The following is a 21,282-nucleotide window of genomic DNA, read 5'->3' as shown; positions in this document are numbered from 1 at the left end:
CCCACCCTTGGCCTCTCCTCCTTTGCTACTGGTGCCCTCTGCTTCAGTCTCACCCACGTCATCCCCATCCCCCGGTGAGCCACGTGTTTGGCCTGTGCTGTGCCTTTACTTATCCTATTCTTGGCGCCTAGAATGTCCTGGGGGCGGGGGGGTTGATCAATGTTGAAGTCATTGGAAAGAAGTCAAGGGCCAAGCCTTGTTGCCTGGGGCACATGCAGGGATCAAAGCACAGAAGGTCCTGCTGCTGGGACTGTCAGTGTCTCTCCTGGGTCCAGTCAATGCTAGAAACCAACGGGCTGTGTCCCATCCCAACGCCCTCCCCAGACATCAACCGGGAGAGTCCAAGTTGAACCTCACAGTGGACTCTCACTGCCAGGCAGGTTGGATAGCCTCTGGGGAGCAGGTATGCACAGGTGGGGTGAAGGTAAGAAGAGGAGGCATTTTTTGGCACCATCCCAGGGCGGAGGAATGGATAAATTGTTCCTCTCACTTGGTGGGGGAGGGAGTGCAGGAAGATCACAGCAGAGCACCCCTGTCATCCAGATAAAGGGCTGGAAAAGACCCAGAGAAACCTGCCAATCTTCCTAGGCCAGGCCCGCAAGGGGTGGGGCGGGAGTCCCCGCCGCACTCCCATCCATGCCCTCATGTTGTGCCTCTCCCCGCAGACGGTAAATATTGGTGTTGTGACTTCATTAATAAAGGCTTCTGTGAGCCTGAAAAACATGGAATCAGGATGAACTATTTTCTGAGCTGTGGGCTTGCCAGGTTTGCTAATTTGGGAGTTTTTGGGCCCTCTCCAGGGAACAAACCAAAGTCTCTCTCGAAGAGACACAGATGCAGCTGGGAAGGGGAGAAGCAGCCGAGGAATGATGCTCCCTTCCTTCCCCCGACCGTTCCTCCCTCCGGAGATCAGGGCCCTGCAGAGGTGAGCACGAGGACGGGTAGACAGCAGCGCTCAGTAGGCCTTCCCTGAGCAAGCCGGCCCGGTCACGGCCCCTCGGTGGGGCTGGCCTGGGCCCCAGCAGAGCCCCACCGGCTGAGCTATTGTTGACGAGCACCTTGAGAACCCCACGTTGCATGTGGCTGAAGTGGAGGGATCACAGGGAGCTATCCTCAGCTCTGGTGGCCTAAGCTGCGTGCCTTCCTTTCAGGGAATGATCTTTTCACGTCCCCTTGACCGTGGGACTTTCCGAGCTTGGTTCCTGTGGGCAGTCTGCAGCCATGGCCCTTGCTCTCAGCATCTTGACACCCTGGTTTACATCAGCTCCTCCTCACTGGTGCTGGGATAGCTTCCCGTGCAGCTTTGTTGAACCCTCGCCTCGTGAACTGTGTTCTGCCCAGGAGGGAGCCGGGCCGGACCCATAGGCCTCTCTGGAGCCCCTGCTCTGGGGCAGCCGCCCAGGGGGAGGGGCAGGGGGGCCAGCAGGCTGAGCGGTGCAGGCCCAGCCAGCTTTCTTGTCAGACAGGCACTGCCAGTGCGGAGCCAGACATCGGGAACAGGTTTAACCAATTACCCAAGCGCCCCCATCTGCTGTCTGGGGCGTGTGTGAGGGTGAGTGCTTGTGAGGGTGTCTGGGAGCGTCTGGGAGGGCTGTGGGCGTGCGTATGTGAGTGTGACCGTGTGGGCGTGTGTGGGTGTGTGGTTGCAGGTCCCGGTCAGCCCCTTCATTTGTCAAAGACTGTGCCTACCGGCCCCTGGTTCTCCTGTCTCCCCAAGGGAGGGTCTACATGGATAACCCACCCGGCACCCCAACCTCTCACCCCCTTCCTTTCTCATCACCACCCACTCTCAGGGTGTATCAGAGCCCAGGATTGCGCCTTCTTTCCAATCGCACGTTCAGATGTCCTTTCCTCTCAGACCACACGTTCTTTCCTCTCACTCACACAGCTTTCCTCTACAACCATGCTTTGACCTCATGGGCCCATTTTCTCTATGACATCCCCTTGTCCCGCTGTTCCTTAGTAGCACCTGCCTGAAATCACAGACTTGCTTGAACCTCTTTCCCCATCTGCCCTTGCAGCTGAGTCTGTGAGGACATCAGGCAAGCGGGCTGCATGGCACCCCTCAGCTGAGGCCTCACCCTTATTAATAAGTCCACTCCCATTCTCCACAGGAATGTCTCAAACCTCTCCCCAAGGTTCTCCCCCAAACCTCATTTTCCCCCTTACCCTCAGCAGAGGAACTTACTTCCATCTAGAAGCACTAGAAGGGAACACCTTCATATCAGTCAGGGGCCCAGTAGAAAGAGATGGTCTCTTCAAATGGAAGTGCTTTGAGGAGAGTTGAATAAAGGGCAATCAACAAATTTTGGGAAACCAACACGAGATGCTACAGGACCCCAAGACTAGCAACCATTGGGAATCCATGTGGCCCTTAGCCCTGAAGGGGCCAAGGGCAGGAGCAGGTGCCAAACAGAACTGAGAGGACAGCTGGACGGAGAGGACCCCAAACAGGAGTTGTGTCTACAGCAAGAGGGGATTCTAGGGGGAATAAAGCCCCCAGTCTCACTCTCCTCCAATTCTCCTGTTTCCTGCCGTTGACTCCCGATGGCGGGAGTCAGACAGCGAGTGCTATGAGTCAGCCTCCTGGGACGGAGAGTGGGGGAGAAGGTAGCAGAGTGGATCTGGAGGGGTCAGGGAAGCTAGCCTCCCCCACCCCCTGCTTCCCACCCTCAGACCCACGCTGCCTGCATCCAACTCATTCTCTCCACTTGCCTCCTGTTATCAGCCAAGATCCTCCCTGCCCCGCCTGGGGACCCACTTCTGGGTGGTTCTTCCTCTTTCCTGCCTTTACAGTCTCTTCCACTCTCACCCTTTAGAGTTTTGAGTTTACAGCCACCCTTCTAAAGCCCTCCCTTAGCCCCACGTGATGCTGTAGCCATCGTCATGTCTCTCTGCCCAACTCACAACCAAATCTCTTTAAAGAATTCTCTGCATTGGCAGTCAGTGGGAGTCCTGCTAACTTCTCAGCCCAGGGAGATCTGGCTTTTGCCTCGACCACGCTCCACTGAGACCATTCTCTTCAGGTCCTTCCAAGAGACACAGCCTGGTCTTCATTTTCCTTCAACTCTCAGCACCTATTAAATATGTGGACAACCTCTCCCACTTGAAGCATTCTCATCTCTTGTCCTCTGGGATACCACACTCTGCTTATCTTCCTCTCACCTCTTGTATTAATCTGCTAGGGCTGCCATGACAAGCACCGCACACTGGATGGCTTAAACAACAGAAATTTATTTTCTCACAGTTCTAGAGGCTAGAAGTCCGAGATCAAAGTGCCAGCAGGGTTGTTTTCTTCTGAGGTTTCTCTCCTTGGCTTGCAGGTGGCTGTCTTCGTGTTCACATGGTGTTCTCCCTCTATGCCTGTCTATGTCCAAATTTCCCCTTCTTATAAGGACACCAGTCATATTGGTAGGGTTAGGGCCCATCCTAATTGATCTCATTTTAACTTAATTACCTCTTTAAAGATCGCACCTCCAAATAGAGTCACATTCCGAGATACTGGGGGTTGGGACTTCAACATACCGGGGGGACATAATTCAGCCCACAGCACCTTTCTTGTAGCTGAGCGTCTTAGCAGGCCTCACAGATGGGGACTCCTTGAGGTTCCAAACCAGTCATCCTCTTCTCCCCGCCACGTACTCCCCCTGAGTCACAGAGGTAGTTGCCTCTGTTCCTTTAGCTCCAGGTACTCTCAATAAATGGATAACATGCCAATCTACACATCCAGTCCCACCCTGCCTCCTAAACTCCAGACAAGCACACTCAATTGTCTCCTGACATCTTGACTTGGTTATCTCATAGGAACCTCTAATAACTTGCAGAACAGAATGGACCATCTTCTCTGCAGATTTGTTCTTCCTTCTCTGTTCCTAAGCTCTGAGAAATGGCACCACCATCTACGTCCTCAGCTGCCCAATCCAAGAACCTGGGGCCACCTTTGACTTTTCTCTGCCATCCTTTCCACAATCGATCGGCAAGAGCTAAGCAGTTCTGAATCTCTTCACTTCTCTCCATCCCCATCCCACCACCTGGTCCAGGCCCCATCTTCCCTCACCTTGACTGCCACAATGGCCTCTTCCCCGGTCTCCCCAGCAGTCTTGCCTTTTCCCACCACACTCCACTCCGTTGACAGATGAATCTACTTCTCCACTTAAAGCCTCCAGTGGCTCCCAGCCTCCTTGGCGCTGCAGCCCCTGGCTCACTTATGTCTCCGGTGTCTTCCTGCAGCTCACTTCTGGAGAGCGAGGGCCCTGCTGTACTGTCCCTCCCTCTGCCATGCTCACATGTGAAGAGAAGGAGAACCAGCTCAGGTGGATGGGGACTGATGGCAGCCCCCTTCCCTCATTTACCCGCTGGATTTGCATGGGGTCTTTAACGGGGACATCTGGTATCTCTGTATGTCTGCCCATTTGTACACCTTCTCTTTCCCCATTTTGTTCTCTCCTTCCTTCTCTCTACCCTTCTGAAAGGCCCAGGGGACTAGGGTGAGGTAGGTCTCCAGATTCTTGCTCTGGCTGAGGAGGTGTCCTTGTCGGAAAGGGGCCAAGCTCCGACCTGGACAAGCTGCCGGCACCTACCTCGGAATGGGACATGGAGAACAAACACTTCTGGGCCACTGCCTGAGAGAGACACCTGGTACTGCAGGGAAGCATGTGGGGGTTAGGCCTTTCAGGGAATGGCTGAGTCTTTCCTGTTTGGGGGGCTAACCAATGGCAGTGGTATGGGTGAGATAGCAGGGGCAGCAGCAGTTCTGGAGGACAGGGGAAGCCGGCTCCCCAGGGCCTTGGGAAAGGGTCACTCATCACTGCCCTCATCCGCTAGCATTCTGACTCTCCTTCTAACCATGGCCTGGGTGGGAGGAGGGAGGCCCTAGGGGCCAGCGGATGGGGATGGGGCCAGGGGAAGCCACATTCCTGGAGTGTTAATGATCTCCGGGCTAGGCAGAAGCTGAGCCCCCAAACTAGCTAAAAACAACAAACAGCTCCCAGGAGGGATTTGTGTCTTTTCTGAGAGTCAAGGATTTCCATCCGGATGGGGGCTGTGGCCAGTGAGGCTCTTAGCAAAGAAATTCCCCTGAGACCAGAAGCCCCCTGACCTAAAAGTATCACTTTGAGAACAGACCCCTCCCCCATCCCTTTCCCTCCTCCCACCCTCCTAGGGAGGTCCAGCGCCCAGGTAAAGGGAGGCAGCAGCCCCCCGACACCTGGGAGGTGTGGGAGAAGCGTCTGGGTTCGTTCCTTACCTGGTCTCTTCCACCCTTACACCAGTCCAGTGAGTGATGCTGTTCTTTACGTTTTATAGCTAAGGACACCAAGGCTCTGCTGGAGATGTTCCATAAACATCTGACTGAATGAATGGGTGAATAAAGGAGGCGACTGGCTAGAAGTCACAGTCGGGCTGGGGCCAAACTGGGGCTGGAACCCGGGTCTGCCCTACCCCAGCCATGAACCCCACCTCTGCTACATTATCCTCCTGGCAGAGGAGGCCATCAGCTTCTCCCTGCAGGCTTGGAAGATGCTTGGAGGTCCCAGAGAAGAAGCCAGGTCTCACTCCCTCAGGAACTCTGGGAGCTGCCTGGAGTTGGAGGAGGCAAAGCTGTCAGGAGGTGGCTGAGGCCTGGCCCTGAGGGACTGTGGAGGAGTCAGGAAGGGGCAGAGTTCCCAGGGATGGTGCCACGCACCACTGCCAATATCAGGTACCTTTCCACCGGGCTCAAACCTCTTCTCCCTGTGAAGTCCCTCCGGGCCCCCAGGCAGTCCAGAATGCCCCTCCCATGCCTCCCCCCAGTCCGCTGGATATCAGTAGCCAAGAATCTACCAAAATCCCTCTTCTACTCAGTTCCTTGCAGTGGGGCCCTTAGTGAGCCCTTCCCTCAGCCACCACTCTGTAAAGGGTCTTTCTGCAGAGTTTCAGCTCACCCGCTCTGTCCTGCTTCCTGCCCTCACATGCCCCACCGTCCTTTTGTCTCTTTCCCTTTGGGCCTCCTAGCAGGCTTGACCCCTCCTGGAGCCTGGGTCTGCACCTTCCTCAGGGCCCTTCTCACAAAATCCTCAGTCAGCACTTGGCTTGTTCCCACTGTTTCCCAACCCCTACCTCTCCCACCCACAATTCACAAAGCCAAGCCCTGATGCTTTAAATCCATCATTTATTGCCCACAGCTCATTAGTATTACATAAATCACAGAGATTGAGAAATTTTCTGAGAAGGTTAAAAAGACACTGCAAAGTCCCCTGGGAGTGGCCAAGGCGTGTGTGCTGGTGTCTCACTCACACTGGCCCAGGGCTAGAAAACCACCTTGCTTCTGTCCACTGCCCTTGTCCTCTCAGGACGTCACCCTGCTCCCAGGCTAGAGGCCCAGGACAGGAGACCAGCTGGCTCACAGTCTGGAATTGGAAAAGGGGTCTGTTGGTTATCTTGACATCTTGGGCTTTTAGTTCCTGTGCTCTAAGATCGCTCTCTGGAATAGGAGAAGGGCATCCCCAAGCCTGAGGGAATGTTTGAAGTGACCAGAGGAGGGTACACAGGGCTAGAGAGAGAGCCAGCTGCAGGTGTGCCCTGTCTTCTGGCACAGCTGGGCCAGGCCCAGACCTCAGTGGATCCTGGCTCAGCCTTCCCACCACCCCTAGTTATGAACCAATCTGCCCACGAGGCCTCCCTTCCTCTGTCCTCAGCAGAGTAGAGGATGGATGTTGGCCAAAAGCTTCCCCTCATGGTATTTTTTGCAGCCAGGCCAGGACTTAGCAGCATGGCCGCCTGAACCTCTGTCACAATTACCCTGAGCTACAAGGATTCTTTGCCACCCACCCCTCCCACTCCCCAGGAGAAACCCCCTTAGCTCATGTGAAATTGCATTGGGAGCATGACCAGAAAGCATCTAGGAGACAAAGTAAGTAGGTTATGAGATGTCGAGGCCACAGGGCTCCCAAGGCTTGGGCAGGGGTGGGGCTGGGCAGGGGCAACCAGCACAGAGGCAGAGTTGGAAAGACCCCATCTCTGCCAGGCCCCTGGACGGGGTGGGAGTAGAGCTGGGGTGAGCAGTTTTGGTCCCAAGGTATAAAGTGCAAAAGAACAAGACCCTATGAGAGGTGGGGCAAGGTGAGTTTGAAGTGAGCTTTTCAAAAGAGGACCCAGACATGCCCAGCCCCCAGTCACTGGCACATTCACATTATGGCAGGATTAGCTAAAAACGACCTGCCCCTCCAACACTGTGGTACCCCCCCTGCTCTTGTGTCCTCTGTGCCTGTCTCTGCCGTCTCCTTTTCCTGATGGACAGTGGGTGGGCTGCTCCTTAGGAGAGTGGGGAGCCCTCGGGGAAGCATCCTGCAGAGCTAGCTGGGGGGCACCACGGCCTGCCTGGGTGGTGAGGGCAGCAGGGGCTTCTGAGGAGTGCATGGTATCGATGCACCTCACAACTACCCTGCCCTAAAGATGGCAAGAGCCACCCATGGCCACGCCCTTGCCATCCTGCAATAGCCTTTTCCTGCAAGTGCATGTGTTCATCTCCAGCCAGGTCTCTCCCCAGATGAAGTCGCCAGGGAAGCAGAGGCCCTTTGGTTGCATATCAAGGGCTCCATTCAAGTTGGGGTCAGGTGAGGGATGCATGGAGGCCCAGGCTTCTGCTTTGTTTGGGCCTTTCAGATGGGGGTCAGGGGGCTTACCTTGTTCACCCCCACCTCAGGCCCTGCTTCCTCTGCAAAGTTCCTGTAGCACTCTCCCCTCTCCTGGCCTGCAAATGAGAGCCAGCGGCAACGGGCCTCGGAGGCCCATGCAGGGTGAGAGGCAGCGGCACGAGCATGTGGGCCTACACTCAGGCCCAGGCATGCACGCTGCCTCTTCCCTCAGACCTGTAAAGTGTTTGGCAAAGGTCAAGTGCTCCAGGAATGTGTGTTCACATACAGAAGGGCGAGGTCCAGGTTCTGAGGCCAACAGCTGGCCATTTCCAAGGGAGCCTGCCCCATTCCCAGTCCAGTGTCCACGCTGGGGACATGCCTGGGATGCCCAGCATCTGAGCAGGACAGGCAAAGACAAAGTCTAGCTGGAAGAGCAGGTGGGGAACCCCTCAATCCAGTCCTCTGGTTCCGGACAGGGAGTGGAGACTCAGTGAAGGTAGTGGACACGTCCAAGGTCACACAGCCCATCAGTGCCAGAGCTGGGGCCTGCTGTTCCTGGGTTGATGCTCTCAGGTAGATGCCTAGAGATCTGGGCTTTGCACTCTCAGGCACGAGACCCTCCTGCTCAGGAAATGGTGGGCTGGGGCAGGTGGCCCGGTGGCTGGAAAGGACAGCAGTCGGCCTGGCTCCAGCCCTACCCTCAGTCCCAACGCCCAGCTTCCAGCCTGTGCCTGGAAGGAAGATCTTCCCGCAGAGGGCAGAGGGCAGGCCACGGTTCCCGCCAAGCATAATTCTTTCTTAGGACTTCCTGCCTGGAGCTGGGGTCATCTCCGGGTCTCAAATGGATCAGGGCTCCGTGGAGGGTGACACCAGCCTCAGTGTGTCACTGGGCTTCGTGCAGAGGAACTGGTTCTGTAGGTGTGGCATGAAGGCTGGTCACACTCAGAGCCAGCTGCCCAAGGAATCTTCTAGAGGCCTCCAGTGCCCCTTGACTTCCTGGGCCACCTCCTGAGGACCTCAGTCACAGCTGGTTCATCCTGTGAAGTGTAGACTGGCTCCCCTCCCCTCCCTAGTCCAGCCCAGCACAGCCCAGCACAGCCCAGGGAGCTATCGGGCCTGGCCACAGTAATATCTTAAATCTACCAGCCAGGCCACCAAGGCCACCAGGCCCACTCCGCCCACCACCTGTTGCATCCGGGCAGCTCCAACCAAGGCTTGATTCTGATAAGAAAGAAAAAGAAAAAAGAAACCAAAGTATAAAAGGATCCTAATCCTACCCCGTGGGCACTCTACAATTTTTCAGCTTCACACATAATTGTGCTAAGTAGAGTTCTGACAACCCCACATAAGGCCCAGAAATGCACTTGATTATTTTTCGTAGTAAATGTGTCAGAATTCCTGTCCCTTATGTTAAAGTGTGAATAGATTAGTCTCCCTACCACTGTGTGGGGAGGGCTCCCGCAGGTAGCCCAGGACGGGGGGGTCAGCTGGCCTCTCCCTGCAGGTGCAGCCCACGGGACTCCTTCTCTGCCCCCAACTCCCGGCCTGGACAACGCTCCGTCCCCCAGGCCGGCCGGCCACCGCTCACAGCCCCTTGTTGTACACCACTGTCCGGCTGCTCGTGGCCCGGGCAATCTCAGGCTCTAACTGGGTCGTTTCGATCTGAGAAGAGAGTGAGAACAGAGAGAGGAAAGGTGAGGGGGATGGGAGGGAAGGGGTGAGTGGGGAGCTGGGAGTAGCAGTTTGGACCACCTGGTGCCCACACTTCTCCCCTCTGCCCCCGGCACCCCAGCCAGGGCCCACGTGTGCTGCCTAATGATACATCTTCCTTCTTTACTGCTCTTCGGCCCAGGGGCTCACGATACCCCTTCCAGCCCAGGTCATGCCTCTTACTCTGCCAGCACATCCATGTTGGGGAACGTCCTACCCTCTGAGCTCTCTGTCTCCCTCATCTCCAAGGACCTTGTCCCCAGTGCTGCATAGACCACTCCCAGGACACACCCTGGGCCTGGTCAGCCCCAGGGCTGCTCCATCCAGACTCCTTAAATCCAAACCCCACCCTCTTGGACCCCACCATCCCCTGTCCTTCCAGCACCCCACTCACTCTCCCTATCCATTTTCGGACCACCAAGACCCCAGCCCCAGACTCCCTACGGCTCAGTCTTCACAACCTCCCCCTCCAACCTGGATGCAAAGGGCCAACCACTTCAGCCTCTCCGAGCTGCAAGGCCCTTCTGGCCTGACTGGCAGAAGCCCTGCTTTGGAGGAACCCAATTATGCATCTCCCTTCTCTCCACTTAAACCTGACCACCTAGCAGAGACCACTCAACATTCACTGCCCCTGACTTTGGCTGGACCCTCACAGCAGCCAGACAGTCCCCAGCCCTGGGCCACATGGCCGGTCAACTCCCTCTCCCATTCTCCGCAGAGGCCACCTTAAACCTCCTCTGCTGTCCTCAGCCATCCCCACCCTCAGCTCCGCACTCATCTTCCTACTTCGGAGTGAAAACAGAAGGTATCAGAAGACACCCCTCAGCTTCTCGTCAAACCCACGACCTACATGTGTCCACACTCTGCTCTGGACCTGCCCTCCAGCTGCCCCGCTGCGGCTATCCCTCCCTCCCAAGACCCCACTCTGGAGACCACCGCTGGACTGCCCTCCCTCCTTCCCACCTTTTCAGCCCACTGCCTCCTGCTCATCAGCAGAGAACCTCCCATCCCATAAAACCTCCCCTTAACCCCCTGTTATGCTCCAGCTACCACCGGGTCTCTCTCCCCTCCAATGGCCACATTTTTTCAAGGCCTCTTCCACACTGGCCAGCACCATCTCCTCACCTCCCACTGACTCTCCAACCCACAGCAAATCTGGCCTCTGCTCCTACCACGCTCCACAACAATCTTCCTCTCCAAGGTTACTGCCAGCTCCCTTTGTGTGACACCCACTGGACACTTCTCAGGGTCTCAGGGTTCCTCTTCCCTGCACATAGCCCCACAGGTACTTAAACTCAACCCATCCAGAGCAGAACAGAATTCCTCATCTCCTCCCCCCCCCCTCCGCCCCCTGCTAACCACACCGCCACCCAACGGTGCTCTGGCCAGAGACCCTGGGGCCTCCTGACCTCCACTCTCCTTCCCTCCCCTCAGGTGTCACCCACTCCAGTCCCTCCCCCATCACAGCCATCGGGAGCCTTCTCAGCTGCAAGTCTGGCCATGCCTCTCTTTGTTATGAAATGGCTCATTGGCCCCACTGCCCTCAGGGACCCAGTGGGATCCCTGGATCCCTCAAGATCCAGCCCCAGCCTCCCCCTCACCACCCAGTCCCTTGGACTGGAGACACGGCACACCCGCTTATCACCGTGCCTCAGGTACACTGGGTTATTCCCACCCCGAGTCTTTGCCTGAGCTGCCCTCTGCCACTTCCTCTCCTCCCCAACCCCAGTTCCCTCAGCTTTAGACGTCTTCCCTCATCCAGGCTGGGTACGGCCACCTTTCCAGCCCCACCCTCCCCTGCACTTTGTATAGCCGTCGTAGCATGTGGTTCAAGGCTGCCCGATCACTCATCTCCCGCTTCTCCACGTTAGATCACGAGCTCTATGAGGCAGCGAGGGTGTGATCTTGTTCATCCTGCATCCTCAAGGCCCAGTGCCGGGAGACAGTAGGTGTTCATAAGTGTTGAATCAGTGAGCGGAAAGAAGAGAGGCAGAGGGTACTGGGAGGTTGGGGTCCCCCTGGAGGCTCCACAGCCGCCCAGATGTTGATCTGCAGCTCCAGGGACTGATCTGGTGGGGACACCTGAGCCCTCAAACCTGAGGGAGCCGGGAGGGAGGCGCTCCCTCTGTGGGGGGCCCCAGCCTGACACCTGCCCTGGACCGAGTCAAGGGAGCACCGGGCCTTTGAAACTCAGCTCGCTGAGCTTGGTCCCAGGTACCTGCTATACATCAAGACGTGGCAACTCTGGGTAGTAGGCGGGAGGTGCCATAGACTGGACGGGCTTTTAGAGAACTCGGTCATGTCCGAGACCAGACAAGAGGGGATTCAGTGTGGGCTACAGCCGGTGGGCCCGGTGAAGTTCCTGGAGAAGGGGGACCCTCTTCCTGTAGTCCCTGGCACCCCAATACCCAGGCCACTTGAGAGGGCCAAAGAGACGAGAGCGAGGCTCAGGGACCAGGCCTCTTCCCCACCCCCTCTCCTCAAACCACCTCCTCCCTCCACACCCCTGCCGGCCTCCGAGTCCCCTCCACCCCACCAGCTCTCCTCGTCCCCATGCTGCCACTGACACAATGCACAGCGCCCACGCTTAAAAATCTAAATGCTTTTGAAAATGTTTAACCTAGTTAGACAAATTAGCAAAAATTTGTGCAAAACAATTTAGGTATTTAAAATATTCAATGTTTTTAAAAAACTGGAAAACTGTTCTTAGCTTTCAGCTGCAAAAACCAACAAAATATAACATCCCAGCAATCTTACCATGAGGTGTAACATAACCCTTCGGGAAAGCTGTTAAACAGCTACTGAGGCATCCTGGGAAATAGCACTTCATTTATTCAAATGCACATATGTCAGGCTTTTGCACCATATGTCATTCCAAGCTATTTACAGTAATAATTAAATCTTAATCAACGTTTAACCTCTGTAAAATGTTTGAAGAATCCTAATCACCCTTCAGACTGCACTAATGAAGGAGAAATATATAAACATAAAAGGAAAATGATGCATAGATATCACGCTGGAAAGAACAGTAATTGCAAAATTGTATTTCTTTTAAATATAATCAGTAAATGATGTAAAGTAAGCCAAGGAGTATTTTAAGTTAAGACATCTTGGATGTCAGAGGTGTGAGCAGCTAATTTTGTTCTGCTACCCATAACAGATGTAGCATATTTTATTTTAGTGCCATTATTAGCAACTTCCCATGCCGGCTTTCACTGAAGCACTGAGGCCCGCATTAAAATCGGAGAGGCTGCTCACCACCACAGTGGAGGACCACGGGCCAGGGCCACGGCCTACTCGGCCCGTTCCCTGGAGAGCACTGGCCCTGGTGGAGACCAAGGCGTCCCCCTCCCAGCGGGGCTGTTGCAGACCCAGGCTCCCAACTGTGCTGAGGGCAGCAGGTAGGAGGGAAGCAGGGTGGGGAGACGCAGGCAATGGGAAGGCTGCGGGGGAGGGCAGTGGACGAGGCCCTCCACTCAGGAGCAGGCGTTTAGGGACAGAGCTGGCATCTAAGCCTTTTCCTCTCATTTCAATTCCATCGGCCCTCAAGTCAGCAGATGTTTATAGCTGCCAACTCCATACACCAGGGCTGGGCACACAGAGATGGACCAGAGCAGCCCGTGCCCTTGAGAAGCTTCAAGTCTAGGGAAGGAGTCAGAAAGGCAAGCAGATGGATCCCAGAGAGACAAACCAAGTGCCATGGAAACTGGGAGGGGGTGGGGGTTACCATGCATTGATGAAAGAACAAGGAAGGAAGACTTCTCAGAGGAGGGAGGCCAGAAAGAAACAGAAGGTTTTGATAAGAGAGGGCAGGAAAAGCCTGCTGGGGAAGAGAAAAGCATAAGCTGGCCAGCATGGCATGTTTGGTGTGGGCAATGCTGGGCAGGCTGGGAATGTGGCAGGAAATGGAGGTGGGGCTGGGGCAGGCAGGTCCCCGTAGGCCACGTGACGGTGTCAGCATTTTACTCGAGGGCAATGGGGAGTCACGGAAGGATCCTGAGCAGGGGTGGTCCAAGATCCCTGTCTTGCTGGTGGTGGTGAGCATGGAGGATGGGCTGGAGAGGTGAGTGAGGGGGCAGCTGAGGGAATCAGAGAGAGGTGGCAAGTCCTGCCCTCTGATGCTGCCCGTGGGGGCCGCCAGGAGGGTGTGCTGGGGATCCTTTCTAAGACGAAATCCACAGGAGTTGATGACCAATTCCATGTGGGGGTGAGAGGGAGGTGTCGAGGATGACTGTGCGTTGGATGATTCCTAATTCTAGCTCAGGAGCCTGGGTGGCTGGTGACGCCATTCTCAGAGGCAGGGGAATATGGGGGGGTGGGTCAGGGTGGGAGGGTGGTAGGCCTGGGTCCCCCAGCTTGAGAAGCCAGTGAGGCAGACAGGTCTTGGGGGAGGAGCTCTGGGCAGGGGCCTGGGCAGAAGAGTGAGCCCTGGATACGTGAGCACAGCCAGAGCCCTGGAGTGGAGGAGTTGCCCAGAAGAGCAGATGGCAGGGGAGGGCGCCAGGCCTGGGGAACAGGCACATTTGAGGGGCGGGTATAGGGAACAAGCCCATGATGGCGGCCTTGGGGGACCGGCCCAAGGGGCGGTGGCAGTGACGGAGGGCACCACAGACAACAGGCAGCATGGCAACCCCAGGCAGACAGAGTTTCCTGCGGCCCCGGTGGGGGCTGAGAGGCTTTGGTCTTTGGTCTTGGCAGAGGGATTTTGGTGGGAGTTGGTGACCCCCTAGAGTCCAGACTTCCTAACCCTCACTCCGCCTCTCACTTCCATCCTGGGCCAATTCAACCGGTCATTCCTTAAGACCTCTCTAGTTCTCTGCCCATAGCTGGGGGTTGAGCCAATGGCTCACCGTCTCGAGGGCTCACGGATGTCGGGACCACTGAGGGTCCTCACCACTGGGCTCAGCGGAGGAAGCTGGGGCAGGGACCCCCATGCTGCCTACCCCATGGAGATCACCCCTCTGAGGTGTGGGGGGCCTGAGTCCCCTCCACAGAAATCACATCCAGGGCTGTGCTGGTACATGAATGAGATTCAAGTACTGAGTGAGGGCAACTAACCAGCTTCAGGGTCCCAGAGTTAGGGACAGGGTGTGTGTTCCCTTGGGGTCCCCCTGCTATTTGAGGTAAGGGAAGAAGCAGAAGCCGGCTCCGTGTTCTGTGTCAGCAGCAGAACAAATGGTGTGGTGGCCACAGCGGCTCAGAGGTGGGCTGTGGACAGAGGGAGGTCCCAAGGCCCAGTGAGAGGAGTGGATGCGGCAAGGAGGGGTCATTATCATCAGCCCAGAAAAGACTAGGGCCCCAGCGTAGTAGGCCAAGGGCAGGGGCTTGACCACAGCTAAGCTCTGAGGGGCCTCCTCTGGGGAGAAGGTGACAAGGAGAAGGAAGGCTGTGCAAGGAGTGGCCACAGGGAGAAGGGGTGACCCAGTCCAGGCAGCCAGTGGGGGGCCGGCAGGAACCTCTGGGTCCCTCCATTCATCTGGTGAACTCCTCCCCAGGCGCGCGACGGTCAGTCAGCAGGGGACCTCGAGGGAAGGCGGGGTCTGGTATGGGGAGCCAGAGCCCTGGCTGAAGTGATCAGTCAGCACTGGTTGATGGTACCCTCCAGCCCCAGAAATGGGGGTGCCCAGAAGACGTGGGCCTGTTGGAAACAGCTCGCTTTGCCATGAGATGAGCAGTATTGCCCTGCTCGCACTCCCTGACTCCCAGGCAGAACCTGCACCCTGGCTCCCAGACAGCTTCACCCGGATGCCCTCCCCTCTCAGACCCTAACCCTAACCCTAACCCTATCAGAGCCCCCAACCCCAGCCTCCAGACCCAGCTCAGAGCCTGCTGCCCCTTGTAGCAGATAGCCCCAGATTTCCGGTTGCATCTAAGGTCAGAGGCAGCAAACACAAAGCACGAGCCTCTCCGGAGCACCCCCAGGCCCAGCTGGCCCCAGAGCCCCCTAGAGCAGCCTGAAGGGCTTCCTTCGTGGCGCTGGAAGGGTTAACCCTGAGCTATTTGCCTCTGTCTCCTGGCTCATCCTGGGTGGGGGGCCAGAGTCAGGAATGCATCTGGGATCACCTCTGCCTCTGCAGCCCCAGAGCACACACACACCTGCAGCCAGCAGCCAGCAGATAGTTTACATATTTGAACCTGGAGCTAAGGTGCCGAGACATAAACAGGAAACTGGATCCCCGGCCTGTGCCCCACTTTCAGGGGCTTTTACCTACTACAAAGAAGTTCCTCCTACTTGCCTTTCTTCTGGTGGCTTTTCTGCCTCCTTTTCAAAGGCATTGGGCTGGGGGGTGGGGTGTTCAGCGTGACCCTGTGACATGGCTCAAAGCGGCCTCCTGCTCCTGGCCAGGGGTCTGGGCTTCTGAGGGTCCGCAGGTGGTGGCGACATTGACACAGGTCCAAAGCCCAGGCCGGCACCTGGCTGACCCTGTGTGCCTGAGGCCTCTGCCAGGTCCGGAACCAACTTGCCTACTGGGCGGCCACATACCACCCTCCGTCACCAGGGCTAGGCAGGCCTCGGGTCCTGCTCAGATACACACGTCCAGGCCTGAGTGTTGTCCTGAGTGTCCTTGGAGGACAGGAGTGTTAGGCCGGAGCTGGGGAGCAGCTGAGGCCTGAGCCTAGATCGGTGGGTCAGGCAGGCCTCGGGCGCTGGCTCTGGGCTCCCACTGCCTTCCCAGTGAACGTCAGACTCCTTGGCTGGACACTCAAGGTCTTCCGCGACCTTCTCCAGCTTCCTCACCCACTGGCTGCTCTCACGCCCAGTACGTTGTACGAGTAGGCTTGGAGGCCTAATCCTCCAGGAAGCTTCCCCTGATCTTCTCAGACCAAATCCATTGCTGCTTCCTCCGGTGCCCCCTGCCGATTACACCCCCAGAGGCAGGCCAGCTGTGAATACAGGGCCCCCCCCCGCCACCCCACCCCAGCGTGAGCCACTCAGGGTAGCTCAAGTCACCCTGTGCCATGTGCATAGTGGGCCCTCGGTAAAAGTGGAACCAAACTGAACTGCACTCCCCGAGTTCAGGGATCCTCATCTTATACCTCCTATCCCCGCGTGCGGTGCGCACCCACGGAACGCTCAGACCACCCCCTCCCCCCATTTTGGAGCTTTGCACTGTTCCTGGGTGCCCTCTGGTGGACCAAACTCAGAATCGTTCTCTGTCCTCCACCTTCTCAAGATCTCAGTTTCCCCACATGGGAGGTGGAAAGATTTTTCTACTCCTGGGGCTGGGATGTGGATATTACCAAGAAATGGATGAGAAGGCCCTCTGGAGGCTTAGAAAACCTGCTAAAGGAAGGCAGGACCCCATGGCTATCCCACCGCCAGGCCGGGTCTTGCTCGCCTGTGTCTCCTCGTGGCGCACAGGGCCGAGCGCTTGCCGTGGGCCAGGCACGTTCTAAATGCTTCACACGTACTGATGCGTTTAATCCTCTCAGCAGAAGCTTTGCACAACCAAGCCTCCTCCCTCCCTGTCCTCTATTCAGCTAGGTGTTTTAGAAGGTCCTAGAAAGGACTGGGGAGGGATGGGCTGAGAGGTGGCCCTGCTGAGGCCTGTCACCGGGGCATGTGTGCGCATGTTCGTGCACGTGCTCGTGTGTGGGCCTGCGTGCACGCGCAGGTTTGGGGTGGGGGTGTGTGGAACAGGCAACGTGACAGGTGGCGTTGGCGTTCCTGGGCTCCAAGCGGCTTTGCCATTCCCATCCGTCCCTCCTGGGGGGTCCTGTGGGCAAACTCCAAGAAAGCAGCGGGCAGGGAGGCGGCAGATTTCTGATGGCAAAAATAGCCCGCTTCAGAGTTCAATAGGGACTGATTAAAGCAGTAGAGGAGAAAAGCCCCAAACAAGCATCTCCAAGCAAAGTAGGAGAAGGATTTGAGATTGGAGGGGAGGAGGCACGTGCTCTGGGAGATGGTGAATCTCTGTGGACTCAAGAGGGACACATTACCCCCTAGACATTGCTTCTGGCCTCATATCAGCCTTGGAAGAGTGGGAGAAGCAGGAAGCAATGAAGTCAAGGTGAGCCCAGGTGAGCCACGCTCTGTATTAGGTGTTAATAAATAGTGCCAGTTCTCAGCCTTAGGGACACCCTATGAGTCAAGGGATGGAGAAAGGACTGTTGTCCTGGGGAGGGAGATGGGACGCAGGAAACGCATGCGACCAGAGTCTACATGTGTGGGGAGAGACAGATCCTAGGGGGGCTCATCACGGAGGACTTCCTGGAGGAGGGACCTCTCCTAGAACAGCTTGAATGTGGACCTGAGCTCATTCCCAACTCTTCCCTGTTCTTGGTTGGGAGTTCAAATGCTTTCTTGGAGAAACGGAGGCAAGCTGGGGGAGACATTTGCTTCCGCTAAGTCACAGCTCCCGGCCAAGCTGGTTCATCAAAACTACCATTTTCTTCAGGGCTGGTGATGGGGAGAGAGATGGTGGAGGTTCTGGTGCCCACTGGGGGTACCCACATTCTTTCCCCATACAGGGATGATGTGCCTCTTTGTTTCGTAACTATGGAAGCTGGAAGGGGGAGCTGGAAGAGGTAGTGGGGTGAGCCAGGGCATGGCTGAGCTGGACCTTCAGGAACCTCATCTACAGCACGCGTGTGACCTCTAAGAGCCAACCTCTGCGGCCAGGGTGACTAGTGTGAGGACATAAGGAGGGCCTAGGTTTCTGGTTCTTTGGACCCTCCGGGGCTGAGGTGAGGAGGGGCTGGGCTGAGAGGGAGGGGGTTGGGGGGTCAGCAGGGCTGACAGGGGAGGCTCTGAGCAGCAAGCCCTGGGGGGCTCAGATGCTGCCTTTTCTTCCAGTCAAGGTGTCTGGCAGAAGCTGGAGAGGCAGAGGGAGGGTGGGGAGGGGGTCCTCTGCTGAGGTGTCAGGGAAGGCCAAAGGGCAGGGGCCAGCAAACCAACAGCCGACAATAGACAACTGCAGGGCAACCACCCTCGCTGCCAGTGAACCTGACTCCCTGGCTTCACGTGGACCCCGCAAAACTGGTGCCGGGGGGAGATACACACACACACACTCGAGGAGCCCCCAGCCCTATGGCAGCAGCCCGGCCCCACCTTGCCTGTGCCCCAACCTCAGCCCCTGTTGCTGCTGGGAGGACAGAGGAGCTGAATGAGGGTCCAGGGGCTGGAAGGCATGTTCCGAGGAAGGTTCTGCCCATTCAGCATTCAGCACCATCCCTAAGCCACACCTGGCCCGAGAGGGCGGCACAGCCACGCTGCCGGAGAGGCACCCGAGGGTCTGCAGCTGACTTAAGGCCACACAGCCCGCCACCGGCTCTCCCTGCTCTAGTACCAGGGGCCGGTCTCATGGTTTCACTTCCAGAATCCTCATGGGCGGAACCAGGAGAAAGCTTACATACAACACCTTATCTTATGGCAGGGGAAACTGAGGTCCTTAGGGCGAAGACCAAGTCATACAGAGAGTTGAGGCCGGGGGGTGCCAGCCAGATGGGAGGAGGGCAGACCTGGGGCATGTGTGGCGGCCCCCGGCCTGAGCCCCACCTAGGGACAGGGAGGAGCCGCCTGGGGCCCCCCGTACCCACGGCCTCACTCATCCACAGAAAAGCCCCAACTTTTCCTGTGGGCACATTTCAACCTCACCAAATCAGCTAATTATTGACAGTTGGTGAAGAGGAGATTTCACTTTTTCCTCCTGTTAAACTGCTCCTAATTAGTTCCCTGTCACCATGGCTGGCTCGCCCGCCCGCCGCCCGCCGTCGGTAATCCCGCTGCACAGTGTCTCATTAACCTTTTGCTCCTCTCCTGCCGCCTGCCAACAAGATGAAGACAAAAACAGATTGTCGAACAATGGCACCGGCTTGTATGTGCAGCCCAGTTCCCCAGCCTCCCCCCCTCCCAGAGCTCCCGGGGGGAATCGCGAGGGAAAGAGAGGGGAATGGGGTGGGGGAGAGCCCAGAGGAATCGAAGGAGAGAGGCACAAAGAGAGAGAGAAACAGGCAGGGCCATGGGCAGGGTACTTGGCCAAGGTACTGCTTCTTGAACCTTAACGAGGTTCATTAAATGGGATTGGAAGCGCTCCCAGGTGGGGAACACCGGCTGTCAGAATTGGAGGGACATTCACCATCCCCAGGTCCAGCCTCTTGTGGCAGCCAAGCCCATGGGCCCAGAGACTGGACCTTGGACATCTCCCTCGAGGAAGCTGAGACACCAGCATACGTGTGTGTGTGTGTGTGTGTGTGTGTGTGCGCGCGCGCATGCATGTATATGTCTGAGGGAGGACAGAGATGACCACGTTGGCCTGGGGCCCAGAGCCCCAATCTCCAGAGAGGACAGGGCCAGAAAGGTCACCACAAATCAGGCCCCACATGCCACAGGGAGGCCTCTGCAGCCCGCCTGACCCAGCACAGCCCTGGGCAAGCTCCAACACAGCCCTCTCCTTTCCATCATAGCTGCACCATCACCTGACATTCCTCGGTTATTTGGCTTCTGTCTGCACCCCCAGAACAGAGGCTCCCTGAGAGCAGGGGGCTATGACATGGCCCTCCAAGTTACAAGCAAAAGGGGAAATCCCCCCAGTATCTGGGTGCAGATGGGCCCGTCCATGCTGGGCTGAGCTGGCCTTGGCCAATGCCCTACAGCCTTAATCTGAAGGTCACAGTGTCCACCGGGGCAGACCCCACACTCCCGGCAACAGGACCGGGGCTCAGAAGGGAGGCCAGACCTTGCTCCCCTGTCCTCACACCCAAGTTCCTAAGGAGGCTCCCTACCCAAACTGCTGGCCCATAGACCCCCTACCCCCGCCTCCTGCCTCAGCTCTGGGTTAGAGAACAAAGGCACAAACACCTGCTTCAGAAGGTCCCTGTGAACCTGAACATGGATTCCCCATGAAGGACGAGGGCTGGGTGAGGGCACTGGAATGTTCCTACCGATAAATGAGCAAGGAGCCATCTGGGGCTCAGACTTGGGCCTTCTCATTTTATAGCGAGATGGGGGTGGGCTGAGGAGGGTTATGGAATCCTTTTGTGGGTACAGAGCTTATTCCATCATTACCAACTTTGGACCTTGGGCAAGGTCCTTAACCTTGATGTGCCTCAGTTTTCTCATTTGTAAACGTGGAATAATACTGGTACGAACCTCACAGGACTGTCATGTTCTGGGTCCACATTTTACCACCACAGTCAACCAGGCCCTTGTACTTACTGGACCCCAGGACCTCTTGGAGGCCATGCCTTTCTACCCTGGGCTGTGTGATTGCTTCCCCATCACTGCCTTTTCTCCAGGCCCCCACCCCCCCCATCTCACAGAACACCAATGAGTGAAATTATCTTTGCTGTTCTCCAATGGCTTCCCATCCCTGAGTTCATTTCTCTGAACAAAGGGAGAAACCTGACTGCCGTTTTGCCTCCTAGACTGCCTCGCCCAGCCACACCCCCCGATTGTTGTCAACTCCTAGTGCCCTGGCAGCAGCTCACTTGCAGGGAGCCCCCTCCTTCTCGAAATGCCCTTGTCCTCAGCGTCCATGAAACTGCTCATCAGGGTTCTTCCCTGCCTGCTCCTGCCCTCTTTTAACAGCTTTTCTTCCTTCTACAGAGACCTCAACCCTTCCAGGACTTCAGTCCCTACCATGCATCAAAGGTTCCCTGTTCCCCAGCCAAAATCTCGCCCCAGAGCCTGAGACACACACATCTAACTGTCTAGGCAACACCCTTTGATAAACAATAATACCTTGGACTTGAGGGGCATTAGGAAGATTTAATACAAGGCATGCAGAGTTCCCGGCATACGACCTGGCCTAGTAGATGTTTGGCAAATGGTAGGTATTATTATTATTTGCAATTTTAGTTTTAAAATTAGCACCATTTTAATAGGCAGAAATACTAATTTGAAAAGCGCGGACAAAACTCTCTCCCAGGGGGACTTCCCTGGCGGGCCAGTGGTTAAGACTTCGCCTTCCATTGCAGGGGGTGCGGGTTCGATCCCTGGTCGGGGAGCCAAGATCCT

General features: G+C 56.6%; 1 protein-coding gene across 7 annotated transcripts in view; it reads right to left on the bottom strand.

Annotated features, from left to right (window-relative positions):
• Positions 1–6,131: 6,131 nt before the first annotated feature.
• SFXN5 (sideroflexin 5) overlaps positions 6,132–21,282 on the bottom strand; it is a 115,506-nt gene continuing 100,355 nt past the window's right edge. For 2 of the 7 annotated variants that reach the window (XM_073791252.1, XM_073791253.1), the window contains one exon: positions 6,132–21,280. In XM_073791252.1, coding sequence (XP_073647353.1) covers positions 21,143–21,280 — 138 coding nt within the window. In that variant the 3' untranslated portion in view covers positions 6,132–21,142. The remainder of the gene's footprint in view (positions 21,281–21,282) is intronic. The other 5 variants (XM_033838267.2, XM_033838271.2, XM_033838273.2 and 2 more) reach the window with 3 other exon arrangements.

Source organism: Tursiops truncatus, chromosome 14 (genome assembly GCF_011762595.2).
Source record: "Tursiops truncatus isolate mTurTru1 chromosome 14, mTurTru1.mat.Y, whole genome shotgun sequence".
NCBI lineage: Eukaryota > Metazoa > Chordata > Mammalia > Artiodactyla > Delphinidae > Tursiops > Tursiops truncatus.
The sequence above is the reverse complement of the archived record's forward strand: the minus strand, read 5'-3'. Positions and strand labels throughout refer to the sequence as shown.